Genomic DNA, 14,579 nt, shown 5'->3' with positions numbered 1-14,579 from the left:
GCATGGGACTGGATGTTCATTAGGATTATTAGGATAAAACATTGTGGAGGAAATGAGGGGGGCTGCTGAAGGAGGATGAAATGTCATTAGAGCAGAGTACAGTTCTGCCCCCCCCCCCCAGGAAGGAGGGATAAAAAAGGAAGGGCTGTCTAAGAAAACCCTTAGCCTATAGTGCAAAATTAAGAAAGTTTTCAAATGGGAACCTTTACTCTAGGGTCCCCTGTGAGCAAAGTTCTATGATATACAAGACCTCATATCTTGGCCATGTGCATCATTCAGGAGTTGGGAGCCACCCCTAAGGATTGTGGCCTCTGCACACATGGTAGTGAAACCAGAAAGCAACTCCTGGGATACTAGTCAATTAATCCCTCCAGGAGGAGATCCCACATGCATATGTTCATAGCCACATGGCAGGTGCTCCACAAGTGTTTACTGTAGAGAGTCTGAGTAAACGAGGAGTTGCATAGTAGAGTATCGGCTTATGTGTGAGTTGAGGGGTTCGATCCCTAGTCACCCATTGCCACAACAAACAAACAAACAAAACCAGAAAGAGAAACAAAAGCCACCTTTGCAGATTGAAAGGAGTTGGATTCAATACCCATTAAGTATTAATATTTACCCATGTCGTGGAGGACAATTGCAATGAGATTCTTCCCACCTCTGTCACCATGCTTCAGTGTTGTCTTCTGGAAATCAAGCTATAAATCAGAGTGATCCTTGCTGCTACCATATTATGTATATCACTTAGTAACTGCTATGTAGTAAACAGCATATGTGTCACGAGTACACATTGACAATTTGGACATGTACTCCACAATCAAAGTAATGAAGGTGTCCATCACTCCAAGAGATTTCCTTCCTGATCTTTGTGATCTTCCCTTTTTCTCTTCTTGTTCTGCCATCCATCCTTATACAGCCACCACTAAACTCTCTGTCTATAGATTATTTTCCATTTTGTAGTGCCTTATAGAAATGGAATCACTGGGCTTGGGTTTGTTGGTTTGTTAGGATGTACCAGGACTTCATTCCTGTATGCCATTAGTCCCTTTCATATTTGTATTATATTTTATATCATAGTCATCTTCACTTGACATTTTTTTCTATCTTTATTTGACTGTTCTCCTCAAGACTATAAATGCCACGAGGGCAAGTCCATTGGTTCATGTACATTGTTTTGTTTACTTTACACTCATTGTGATTGGCATGTAATAGCAACGAAATAAATATTTGTTGACTCTTGTAGACCTTTAGTTAAAACGGTAACAAAGGTTTGATTTGGTATTGATGTTTTGATTTTTTTTTTTTTTTTTTTACAGAACAGGAATATTAGGCTGGCCAGACATATATTTCACTCGAAATCATAACTGAGATTTTAAAAAATTGTCTTAAGTTGTGCTCATATTCGTAAATAACAATCAGGAAAAATAAATTAGGAGAATGAAGATTGATATTTTAAAAGACAAATTAAATGTTTGTGTTCAACAGCCCGTATTTTGTGCTGCTATAAATTAGTTTCTGTAGAATTTATGAGTCAGACTTCAGCAATTAGCTGACAGTTATTCAAAAGGAATCAGCAATGAGGGCAATTGGATGAATTGAGATAAACAACATAATCAAGACCTACTGTATTTAAAAAGAAACTTGTTGTTTTGTCCTGTTTTATTTTGTGTGTGTGTGTCTGTGAGAGAGAGAGAGAGAGAGAGAGGGAGAGAGAGAGAGAGAGAGAGAGAGAGAGAGAGAGAGAGAGAGAGATTTTCTGCTTACTGAAACATGAATACCTTATTTGTTTCAGGATCAGATTTGCAAGTATGTCTCCCCAAGGGCCCAACATGCTGCTCAAGAAAGATGGAAGAAAAATACCAACTAACAGCACGGCTGAACATGGAACAACTGCTTCAGTCTGCGAGTATGGAACTCAAGTTCTTAATTATTCAGAATGCTGCGGTTTTCCAAGGTGAGTTTGGGGGATCATTTTCGATGTACTGTTCAATGGCATCATTATTTGGGCACCAGGCTTTCAAATGCTAAATATAATTTATAAATTACCATTCCAGCATGCATGCTTGATATAAAAACCTCCCAGTGAGAGACCCTGGATAAGAAACACAGTTTTTAAAAGTAACTTCAATTTAATATTTGAAAAAGTGGATAGTAGGCCGGGCATTGGTGTAGCACGCCTTCAATCCCAGCACTTGGGAAACAGAGGCAGGTAGGTTTCTGAGTTCGAGGCCAGCCTGGTCTACAAAGTGAGTGCCAGGACAGCCAGGGCTATACAGAGAAACCCTGTTTTAAAAAAAGGCAAAAGAAAAAGAAAAAGTGCATAGTATTAAAACTCATTGTCCAAGGAGATTTTATTTCCCTGTATATAAAAGGCATAAAGCACTGCTGAAGAAGTCCATGATAATTTTTTCTGTTTGTCTATTAAGACTTTTTTTCAACCCTCACGACCACCACCACCACCACCACAACAACAACAACAACAACAACTCTCATAAATTCCATAGCCAGTTTTCTTCCAGAGTGAGTCAGATACCTGTGGAACACACATGAACTCCTTCTGACCACTGGGGCCATTTCCATTCAAGAGGAAACAGCTGGCTCTCGTGTCCAGCCAGTTTCCAGTTTGTGTGTGTGCGTGCGTCCCTCCCCTCTTCTTTTGAATGTCACTTTTCATCGTGCTTCTCTAGGAACTGGGAAAAGGATGGGCAGCAATTGATTCCACCCTTGGCAATTTACAGGGAAACTGCAGAAGCACAGGGAAGACTCCTTCAGATCAAAGATCAAGTGGAGATGATGGGAGTGATAAGACTTTACAGAGTACCATTTGATTTTAAGTAATTTACACGTATCATTTCATTTCATCTTTACAATCCACCTATGGGTGGGTCTTTGTTATCCCCATTTTATAGATGAAGGTGCAAGACCAGAATGGTAAGGTGATTTGTCAAGGCTACCCACCTAAAATTAATGGTGAAGGCAAGATTTGTATCCAGCTTACCTGGTTTTTAGAGTTCATGATTTTATCCCCTAACTTAGGCTACCTCTTGCCACTAGGAAGATTACTTGTGGATATGGAGCTTCTCTTCCATCCCTTCCTTATTGGGGGGTTGCTGTGGATGGCTATATACTTGGTAATGTGGGTGTGTGCACATGTATGTACATGTGCTGAGACCAGAGGTCAATGCATGTGCATCTTCCTCTCTCACGTGCTACCTTTTATTTTTTTGAAAGAGGCTCTTTCACTTAATGTGAACCTTACCTATTCAGCTAGGCTAACTGACCACTGAGCTTTAGGAATCCTCCTTGGTTGTTTTCCATCTCCAGTGATGGGGTTACAGGTCCACACTGCTACACCTGACTTTTTCTGTGGGTGCTGGGCGTCCGAACTCCTTACTTGACCAGCTGAACTCTATCCCTAACCTGCATTTCTCCCTTCTAAACTAAGAATACTGAATCAACTGCCACTTGCCTTTAATGTAGGCTTGGGGTCAGAGCTAACACTTTGGACTATTTGACATTCTTAAGTTTCAGATTAATGACACCTTCACAAGAATTAACCTCTGAATTATAAGGTGGGTCGATTATACCTTATTTTAGGTATTTAAAATGAAATTCTTAGCATTAGCTAAAATGTTGTTCAAATTAGCTAATAAAACATACATTGCTAACGGTTTCTTGTGTCAAAAGCCCCAGGGAATATTGATGTTAGGTTCATTATATGAAGTATAATACAAAAGCGTGAAATCTTTGTTAACCTATTTATACAGTGAGGCTCCCGTGAAGCATTTGTTGAGACTAACAATTTAGTGATAGAATGAATAATTCAGACCAGTTTAAAAAATACATGCACCATTCATGTACTTCTTAGAATGGTTTTGGAGTTGATACACTGGCTGGAAGTAGGGTGATAAGTAATGTTACAAGAGGATTGGGAAAAAAAGAACCAAGAGGATTGGGTTGAAGTGGACAGATGAAACAGTCTTTGAGGCATGGAGGTACTTGATGAGAATGGAACATTAGTGTCTTCTTTCACTTCTAGAATAACCAAGCCCCTCATGTTCCCTTTCTAACATTGCCTGCTGAGATGCAATGTCAGAATGATAATGCTGGTTCTAGTCTTCAGAGCAGCTGGTATTGCTGTCCATCTGAGGGTTTTTGTCATTGGAATTCCTGTACCTATCCAGTCTTGCGCTTTGCGTATTGTGTTTTAGGGGACTGGAACAGTACGAGACTAGGGACAAAAATAAGTCCTGACAGTGTTTTGGATTGGTGTACAGATACGGCTGCTATAGTATAGAAGCTGAATAGTAGCCAAAGGAGCTGAGAGTAGAAAGCAGAGGCAATACCTACTACTACTGATGTCCTCTCTCTGTTTCTGTCTCTCACACATACATAGGAGTACAAGTGAGTGCACACACATTTATTTCTAGAATCACAGGGACAGGCAGAAGGGCAACTCTAGGATTGGAGCATGGAGACAGCAAATGATGCCGACTTCCTCGTGCATGCAATCTTGCTGTCATGCCTATTCCTTTATCTCTTTTCATTCTGATTTTTTAAAATTTTTTTATTTTTAGTGTGCCTCACTTTAAAAAAAGCCCACAAGAGAAAATCAACCACAATCACAGACCTCAAGGCATTTATGTTATGCTTGGAGAAGCATTGACCACAAATTCTTTCTGTAACAAACATTTTGACGAGGGAAGGCTTCAAACAAGGCATCAGAACTAGGCAATTGCTACGAAAGCTGGGCATCTATTTCCTGGTTCTCATAACTACTTATTATTCCCATGAATTGGGATTGAGGGACACAATTGGTTTTGCTCAAAACTAAACATCCATCCCTCAAGATCCTGGTAGACCAAATTATTGAGAAAATTGCCCTACTACTTTGTTTATGTGAAATTCGATGTGGTAGCTTTTGTGAGCTATTTCCTCCACCACGTGCAGTTGGAGTAAGCTTATCTTAATCTTGGCCTAGATTCTCAATCTCTTTAGGATTCTGTCCGTAGCCCTGATTGGTGGGGGTATTTTAGCAGGGAGAGCGCTTTGGAGCTCTGTGCACAGTTTCATGAGCAGTCCTTACTGCCTCGATTTGGATTTTATGTCTTTGATTGCAGGAAGCCTTTGCCCTCATACATGAGCCTGGGGCCCTTTGCTACCGTGGTTGGAGTGCTCTAATGCTAATGCTGTTTTGATAATGATTGAAGCATTAAAAAAGTTGTTCTTTATCCTCAATCTTTGCATTGCCTCGTTTCCTAAATTTAATTTACTTAGGAAAATGGGGCAGCACAATCGTTTTCTGTTTCTGCTTAATTAATTCTTTTTTTTTCCCTTTGCTTTCTTTCCTCTCCCCTACTTTATAATAATGAGGATAAGGATAATAGTGAAGATTCAGTAAGTGCTTACTGTATGATGCTTACTTTTACATAATTATCTCATTTCATATTCCTAGCAACCCTATGGGGCCTGTACTGTAATCATCACTAGTTTATAGATAAGGAAACTCTAAGGTACAACTGTGCCTCTCAAGCAATCTATCCTATGACTTGGTTCTCCTTGCTCTCAGGCAAAACAAAAGTACGAAGTAGTGGGATTTATGGTCCCCTTGAAGAAAACATGAGATCCAAGGCTGACATTTTGTATCTCTAATACCTCCTCATCTTCATGATTACAGTTCTGTTCTCATTCGTGGAATTCCATCATGACTTTCAGCCTTACACTACCAGGAAATCTTTAGCCATATGTCCAGGGTTTTTATCAGCATTGAATGATTTTGGTCTTTCCCAAGGTGCCAGGTGCCAGTGACAGAGGGAGGGAGAAAGGGCTCCTTAGAATGCATTAACTCTATGCTTTTACTGGAAGTTGACTGTCCCACAGCCTGAACTCTTGATCAGAGCAAGAAACCTGTGGTTTAGCTGCAAACATCTCTATATGATGTCAAATGCCACAGAGCTTCTCCTTATGCAGTTAGCTCATCTGAGAGCACCCAGGGTCCTTGCTTGGAGCCTACTCTTCTTATTAATTCACAGTCTTTACAAGCTTCATTTTCTGACTTTCTAGCTATTAGTGGAGAAGCAATTGGATGGAAGTGTGGCGTAGTGCTAGGGAGAGGTACATAGGCACAATATGAAGCAACATGGAACAGTAAGAGTGGAGAGCATAGAACTGGACCCAATAACTCACTAAATGGTAGTTAGGGACATTTATAGAGGGTTCTATACGTATTATAGTAACCCCAATCATATAGAAGGCAATACAGTTAGTGTTCATAGGCGACTGGGAAGCAACCTGGGAAGATCAGATTTAAGTTCATTATCCTTGTCTTAATACTTACATATTAAAAGGCTTAAAGTACCAGAAGAATGCTGAATTTATGCCAGTGAGGTGGCTCAGACACTGTGGGTGCTTGTCACCAAACCTGATGGCCTGAGTTCAGTCCATGGAGCATACTTGTTGGAAGGTGAGAACCTAGTCCTGAAAGTTGTTCTCTGACCTGCACACATGCATTTGTGTGCACACGTACCTCCTAAGTGTGATGAAAAAGGTGTTTTTTGTTTGTTTGTTTTTTGTTTTTGCTTTTTTTTTTTTTAGAATACTGAATTCTAAGTCAGAAAAATCCAGTCCAATTCAAGACCTGCATTTACAGCTTCATGGCTTTGGAGATATTATTTAGATTGGATTATTATGCCAAATCTATAAAATGGGGCTAAAATTTTAGTCATAGAGAAACTTTATGTGAAAATGTCTTACAACACACACACACACACACACACACACTTTATGAAGACAGCTCTTTTCTATTGACATTTCTAGTCCAGGTGGTGCCCAAGAAATTATGGGGGCCTTTGACCTCTTTGAAGATGGACATCATGATATACTTAAGCAGCCTCTGCCACATTTAGATGGTCCAGTTTCAGGTAGCTCCAGTACACCAGACCTCATGCTTTCACAGTTAGCACCTCCCCCAGGGAGCCACCTTGACACTGCCTAGGCCACACCTGAACTGCCTTGTCTATTACAGTGGAGGCAAAAGAAGGCAGGGCCCCAGGGCTGCTTGGAGGATTTGCTTTCTGTGTATGGGAGGAGGGCAGTGGTTTCTTCCTGCTTTCCTTGCTCTCTGCTGGCTTTCTCGTTCTATCTGCACCCATTCTTGTCAGTCCTGTCTCTCCTGTTCCCCTAAATAAAACTGACCTTGATTAGGACACCCTTTTCCATCAACTCTGAGCAATTTCTTCAGTCATTTCTCCTAGAAATAACTGGACTTTTTTTGAAGAGGGAGGATGGTATTTAAGCAGATTTATCTTACTTCACAGTTAATATGTGACTAAAAAATTGCTTGACTGCTGGTAAACATGTTTTATGATTCTATCACTTCTTAATTTCAGTTTTGGTGATGTGCTGGGTGTTTTCAGTATGTACTGAGCAAGTTTTCTTCATTTCAGAAATTCCCCCCCTTAACTAGCTCTGCTTAGGCTGAGCCCCACTGAGTCTGAACTGTTAACTGCTGGCCACCCTGTCACAGCCCCGTCTTTGTTGAAAACAGTGTGCCTGAGAGAATAATTACGTTGATGTTTAATCAGAACTTAATTCATTTGTTGGAGCTAAATAGAATAACATTCAATTGAAAAGAAGAATTTTAGGAACACAAACCCTGACCATGAGTGAGGTTATATATCCTCAAAAATGTCAATTATTAATCAGCCCACTCGTCGCTCAGCAAAGCTCTGCTAATCCCATTATAAAGGGGAAATTTCTCATCAGAACACAGAAGGTGCTGGCTCTAATTAGAGGACTTTTTATGGCACTGGCTCAAAGAGGTATTTTGGTTCCGAAGTTTAGTTTTTTTTTTTTAATGCAATTGTTTTAATTATTAGGGCTATTGGAAAAAAATAACGGAAAACCGAGTGTTTAAAGTAAATCAGCTTTGGTCTAAGAACTTTGAGATTCCATTTGGTTTTTAAATTGCAGTGGCTTTAGCTGTGCAGGAGTTGAGGGAGTTGCAAACCTTTCCTGTGCCCTCTTATTGATTTAGGAAAGTCAGTCATTAGGCTGAAAACTGTTTAATAAAAAGAGCTTAGAAAAATGAGCCAGTGTGCAAGCAGAGATGTCTAAGGTCACCAAGGAGGTGAGAAGATTATGCAGATGAGCCCTTAGCCCTGTTCACTGCAGCACCTCTTACACTCGCCACCACTGCCCACCTTTATCACTAGGGTGCCCCACCAAGCAAATGAAGGGTCCTTCTGCCTTCTACAAGCTTCCAGGAAGACTCTCACTTTGCCTAGAGTTGATTGCTCCCCACCCTGCCCCCCCACCGGGCTTTGTTTACTTTCTTAAAACATATGTTCCTCCTCCTTTTTCTGTCTCACTGCGTTGCAGTACCTGATATGGGGGTAATGAAGCATATGTTTGAGAGATTTCAATTCTCCTGACAGTTGAATGGAGGTAGAAACAATTTTCCTCTAAGCTGGAAGTGGTGATGTTGAAATTAAAAACACTTTTCCTGTGGACTGTGAGATGCTTCCAGGGCTTAGGTCCGACGCTTCCTTTCTTCCTGGTCCTACCTGCTCTTCTCCCATTTTTTTCCCCTTCATCCCTGTGCTCCTCACCCAGGCTCAGTTGTCTCATTCATCATCTGATGTTGTATTTCAGTTCCAGTCTCCATCAGTACTCAGCTAGAATACCAGCAAAGGCACAGCTGAGTCACCCCTTCTTCATCGCCTTTGCTCCCCGCTTCTGCAATGCAGTGCAATGATTATGGATACAGCCTCCAGGCCAGGTCAACTGGCCTCTGATTCTTCTGAATGAGAGGAAATAAGCAAGTGGATGTGGGGGGAAAATGGTTGTGAGTTGCAGGGTCATCAGGAACTTCCTTCATAAATAGGCACCGAGAGACTAAGTGAGAAAAGAAGGAAAAGTCTCCTGCTCTAACCAGTTTCATTTGTATTTATCTCCTTGAAACCTCCCCTCAAGCCTGTGAAATTGGCAGCTTGTTGGTTTCATTTTACTCCTGAGGAAGTGAAGGCTTAGGGAAATTACAAGTCCAGAGTAGCCTAGCCAATAGATGGTAAAGAGGAATTGGACCCAGGAAGGACAGCTGGAGAGACCACGCCCTTAAGTACTATGTTTTAGCCAGACTCCCTGTATTTTGCTTTGTGGTTATGGGAACTCATTCGATTCTAATTTTCTTTCTTTCAAGGGAACTCTGTTCCATTTTATTTGAAAACTTGCTGAGCAGTAACTAGCATGTTCAAAAGGCAAGTATCAAGAGGGATTCAAAGAGCTAAATGACTACATAGCTACCTTCAGAGAGTTCAGATCTCACAAAGCAAGACATTTGTACATGGCTAACATGGACAGTCAGCACTCTTAGAGAAATGCGGCATGAAAGAGTTTACTGTTTGTATAAGGTGTTGGAGTGGATCCATATTTGCTGAGGCTTTCTATAGTTTGAGGGACTCATTTCCTAAGGAAGGTCATTTAGAACACTAAGCTCTCGTACCTCTTCTGGAAGTAGATGTGTCAAGGTGGGTCCTTGTAGCTCTTTTCATTAGCTTCTTAGGAAATCTGCCTCCATAGGGATTGGAAAAAAACTAAAAATAAAAAAAATGATTTCAACTAGTGGCTGGATATTCTTGATTAGGGTAGGGCAAGATTGTCAGTGTGAGTTCTCTCCACAGATGTGGCTTTTAACTGAAGATGAGAGCATGTGAGAGAGTTAGGTAAATGATCTTTTTCTCCAATCCACATTATCAGTCATCTTTTAGATGGACTCTTCCTAGACTTGCTGGCTGACCTTGTCATCTGCCACTCATCCTTTTCTCTTAGAGTGGGGACAGGGCTAGTGTGTCAAGGATGTCCTCTGACTTAAACAGGCAGCAGTGGAAGGGCAGCTCTGTTAGAACTCTTTGTGTCCAAGGGAAAGTTCCTGCCCTTTGAGCCATTAAATCAAAAGGGCTGTGAGGTGAAAGGTATGAGGCGTTGACGTCTATGCTGCCCTTTGCTACAGAGCCTAGTGATTACAGCCAACTCAGACTCAGTTTAGCTGGCTTTCAATGAGACTCATGATAGTGACTATTTTCTTACTCTATCTTGTACATTTACATTTGTAAATGCAATTCTATATGGAACACCGCACTTTCACTATATTGAATGGAATATATCTGCCACATACACATTTTTTAGTGCTTTTTAAAGCTTTGATATAATTAAAATGAATATAAGATTATAGGTTGGTATTTTAGAGCATTTTATGTTCTTCTTGTGAAACTGTACCTCTCTCTCTTACTCTCTTATCCCTCTCTAGTGTGTTTGTGTCTTTATGTGTGTTTCTGTGTATTTGTGAGTTTCTCTCTCTCTCTCTGTGTGAGTGTGAATGTATTCATGTATTTCTTTAAGACTGTACAATTTTCAAAATGGTTCCCTAGTGGTCTGAACGAGTCTCACATAGCCTCTCAATCTAGCCTGTAAGAGGAATGACTACTCTGATTTCTATTGGGTTCTATTAGTCGCATTAGTAGCGTGACTTCCTACTCTCACGTCACAAATCACTCTGAACAAACTTCATGCTACAGGGATGATAATCTGTGAGGTGGGTGACATGTCAGCTCATCCAAATATGTTCTTGTGTGTCCTACCACATAAGGGAAAAGAAAGTCGCCTTTCTTAAATGTCTCTTGTGGATCCACCTTCACAGCCTCCCTTCACAAAGGCGCTCTTAGTTCCAGGAAGAAAAGAGACCCAGTGTGTGGTCACTTAGGCAAGTAACTTTATATTGAATGGTAAGTTTTCAGTTATTGCCCTACCTTACAGAGTGCTCCCTCTCTCTCAACTAAGTTAGTAGTTCTTCTAATTTGACGACCATGACCATGCATGCGACCTTACCTCTCCTTAGACTAGCAGAATACGCAGGCTTTACAGTGACAAAGCACTCATAAATTCAAACCCTCCGGCTTTGCTTCCTAGTTGCACAGGGCTTTTTACACAATAGGGCTAATGATTACAGCCCAATAGAACTGTGAAAATCAAGCCCAAATTATGGCAAGCACAGTTACCGTTTTGCTTGCTATGTATTTGCTCCTCAATAAATGGAAGCCATTGGTGAAGAAAAGTCTTCTCATTCTATGTTATAGCTGTTTGCATTATAATCGGACTTCCTTGATCAATTATAATATAAGGGAGTTTTATTCAGGTATAACAATTTGACCAAATATGAAGGGTATAATGGTTGACTCAAGTAGAAGGTATATCAGATCAATGAATAGTGAACAAAATTATAGAGTGACCATTAATTAATCACCAAATTCTCTTTAAATAAGACATCACTGTCCATAAAGAAATGAAGAATTTCAGTTGAATGCATTTGTATGTATTTCTTATGGCACATTTGCAGAAGCCAGTGTGGATAGTTACTGTTGCTTATATCAGTGATGCCTTGAAAAGCATTAAAGTAAAACTTATTCAAGGTATTTGATTTTTAAAAAATGAGTATTACACTCTCTTAAATATGGCCAGTTCCATACACAAATATCATGTATTTATGTATTTGAGCGTATTTTCTCCAAACCATTCTATCCTTCACTTTCATGCTTTTCCGTTAACCAGTCCCCCTTACTCAATCATACACTTTACCTCCTATGTTTTTGTTGTCTTCTACACACACACACACACACACACACACACACACACAGAGAGAGAGAGAGAGAAAGAGACAGACAGACAGACAACTTTATATATCTGTATAAAATCTATGACTCACATATGAGAGAAAACACAAGATACTTGTTTTTCTGAGACTAACTTAATTAATTTTATATGATTTATACCACCTTGGGGGTATTTACCTAGAAGATGCCAAGTCAACACATCACCAGACAGCTTACTTTTTTAAAATTACTTTTTATTATATAAACAGGTACTACTTTTTATTATATAAATAAAAACCCACAAAGGAAGAACAAACTGGAGAATAAAATATCCCAGTTCTATCTGTTGGAGGTTAATAACTAGTAATATTTTGACATGTCTTATATACCTTTAGTCTGTATTACATGGCTGTATGTATATATATAAATATATATGCATACATGTTAATTTATATATCAATATATAAACCACATATCAGTAACTAATATTAATATATAAGATATATTTCTAAATATATTATGTTGCTTTTATGTAGTATATTAATAGTGTCTTTTCATGTCAATAATGCATTTTTTAATACATAAAAAAATTTAATTTGTATTTAGTTAACATGAATAAGATAAATAATGTCCATCTATCATCTGACTAAATATAAATTCATGTCCTTGATTATTGATTCAAGGCAAATTCCTGGAACTGGAAATTTTATATTAGAGGTTATATAGTTTTTAAAACTTATTATATCTATTTCATAAAGTTCACTTATATTTTCACTTATACTAGCAATGTATACATGTCCATTTTTCTAAGCATATGTGACTCATCACTTTATAGTAACCTCAGTTTGGATGAAAAATAGTACTCTTGTCATTAGGGAAACTTGTGGGTCATTTTTCCTTTTACTGGGTAATTTTTATTGTTTCAATATTTAAAATTAGGTATTCATTGTTCCTTATTACATGCCTATTGATTTTCAAAAACTATTTACATATGTAGTATATCAAACTATTTTATATGTTATAAATTGGTTTTACTGGTTTGATAATTCAAATTTTCATTCTTTGTGAATGTATAAAATTCTTTCCAATGCACCATTTCCTTCCTCTGTTTTCCAATATGTTCTTTCTCTAACAATATTATCTTCAGGATGAATCAAATATATATTCTTTTTCCTACCAGCTACGGGTAAGTAATTTAAGATTAAAAAAAAAATGAAGATTGTAGTGACTGGTCCGCCAACCTCCTGGAGCTTTTGAAGATGTAAAGAGGTAATGTATATGTAAATGTTATTGAAAACGTGAATTGAGCCAAGTGTGGTACCTACCCTCCAGCACTTGGGAAGGAGAGTCACAATGTGTAGGCCAGCTTGAGTTACATAGTGTAAATCTGGGCTATATAAGACCCATCTTAATAAAAAAGTAATTGAAAAGATTATTGTAGTTATTTTTTCCCTGATGTTGGCAGTCTGAATGAACCCATGTGCACTCTACTCACATCAGCTGTTACCTTTTTTCTCCCTGAATCTCAAATATTTCTGGCCATCATAAGAGGAAGTAATTTTGAGATGTAAATAAATACACTGGAGCCTGTGCCTTAGGAGTTAGATCAGTGCTTAGTGAAATATCCCTTGCCACCAATCTCTTGGCCTAGTGTATAGACTCTAAATATCCTTCCCACATCCTCAATTGTACATAGAGACCCTGAAACCACTGTTTGATGTCCTCTATGTGTTTGCTCCTCCATGTCTCTACCCATCAAAGGCAGCTTAGGAAACCTAGTGGTTCCTCACAGAGCACTAGGTAAGGAGAAAATCTCATAGCCTTCTATCCACATACCTATTCTTTGGGGACTTGAAAAGTAGTACTCTTTTGGGTGCTTGATAAACAGTATTCTTTTGGGTGCTTGGTAAACAGTGCTCTTTCTAGCAATTAATATTTGAAAAAGATAGATGTGCCTATCACATAAACTGGTAACTTTACATTGTTTTATGGCATAAACTGTCTGGAAAGAGTTGTTTGTTGGTGAAAAACTTTGTCTTTTTTTTTTTAAATTGTGAGATGACCACGATTCTCCCTATCCAAAACCAAACAAAAACAAACAAACAAAGAAACCTCAGAGGGACAGGGAAAACAAAGTATTTTGTACATTAAATTAATCACTAATGGAAAGCCTAAGTATATTCTTTCTAACCATTTCTAACCATATCTGCCAGATGGTTGAAAGATGAAGAACTTAAATGATACAGATAGCATGTCAAATGTAGCTATGGTGGTTTTAGTTTTGATTCAAGAGGAAGATCTCTGAAGAAATTAAATCTCTAGGAAGGTCACAGGCCTGTGGGAAGTTGATGAGATTAGACATTTGAACTCATTTGGTCTTTTGGAAGGAGCAAGAAAGTGAACTAAGCTTACTAACAATCTACTATGTACCATGAGTAATTTTCATAACAGTAATATTACCATTAGGCATCTCCCCCATTCTATAGATGTAGAAACTGGGGTTAAGAGCGACTAAGGGACCCAAGGCCACAGCATGAGTAGGTGGTGAGGTAACCGCATGTGATGAACTTCCAAGGCATTGACCTTTTCATTGAGCTACAGTATGTCTCTTGGAGTGCTACAAGATACAGACGAGATTCCATAAGTCATTCAAATGATTTTGTAGACTTTTGTGAAATAGAAAGTGCTTTTAGGAAATTGGACAACGATGGTGAAATAAATAAAATCCTCCCAAGAATAGGCCCAAACTTCTTTGGCAGAAGGCTTCAAATTCCATTGACATGAAGAAGTTCCCTGTAGGGCCCTACTAGGGTGAATTAATTGTACCCCAAGTATTCTATGGCTGCATGGAAGTCTTTCTTATTGCATAATAAAGCATCGTGCACACACCCTTCAGAACTCATTTTAATACTATTCAGCCTGACATCTAAAGGG

At 39.0% G+C, this 14,579-nt stretch overlaps 1 protein-coding gene across 1 annotated transcript in view; it reads left to right on the top strand.

The window, feature by feature from the left end:
* Gpc3 (glypican 3) overlaps positions 1–14,579 on the top strand; it is a 338,287-nt gene that overhangs the window by 29,355 nt on the left and 294,353 nt on the right. Inside the window, exon 2 of the mRNA XM_021153008.2 lies at positions 1,793–1,954. Coding sequence (XP_021008667.1) covers positions 1,793–1,954 — 162 coding nt within the window. The remainder of the gene's footprint in view (positions 1–1,792; positions 1,955–14,579) is intronic.

This window comes from Mus caroli, unplaced genomic scaffold (assembly GCF_978045245.1).
Source record: "Mus caroli unplaced genomic scaffold, Mus_caroli_1 scaffold_5, whole genome shotgun sequence".
NCBI classification, from domain to species: Eukaryota; Metazoa; Chordata; class Mammalia; order Rodentia; family Muridae; genus Mus; species Mus caroli.
This window is presented reverse-complemented; position numbering and strand designations above follow the sequence as displayed.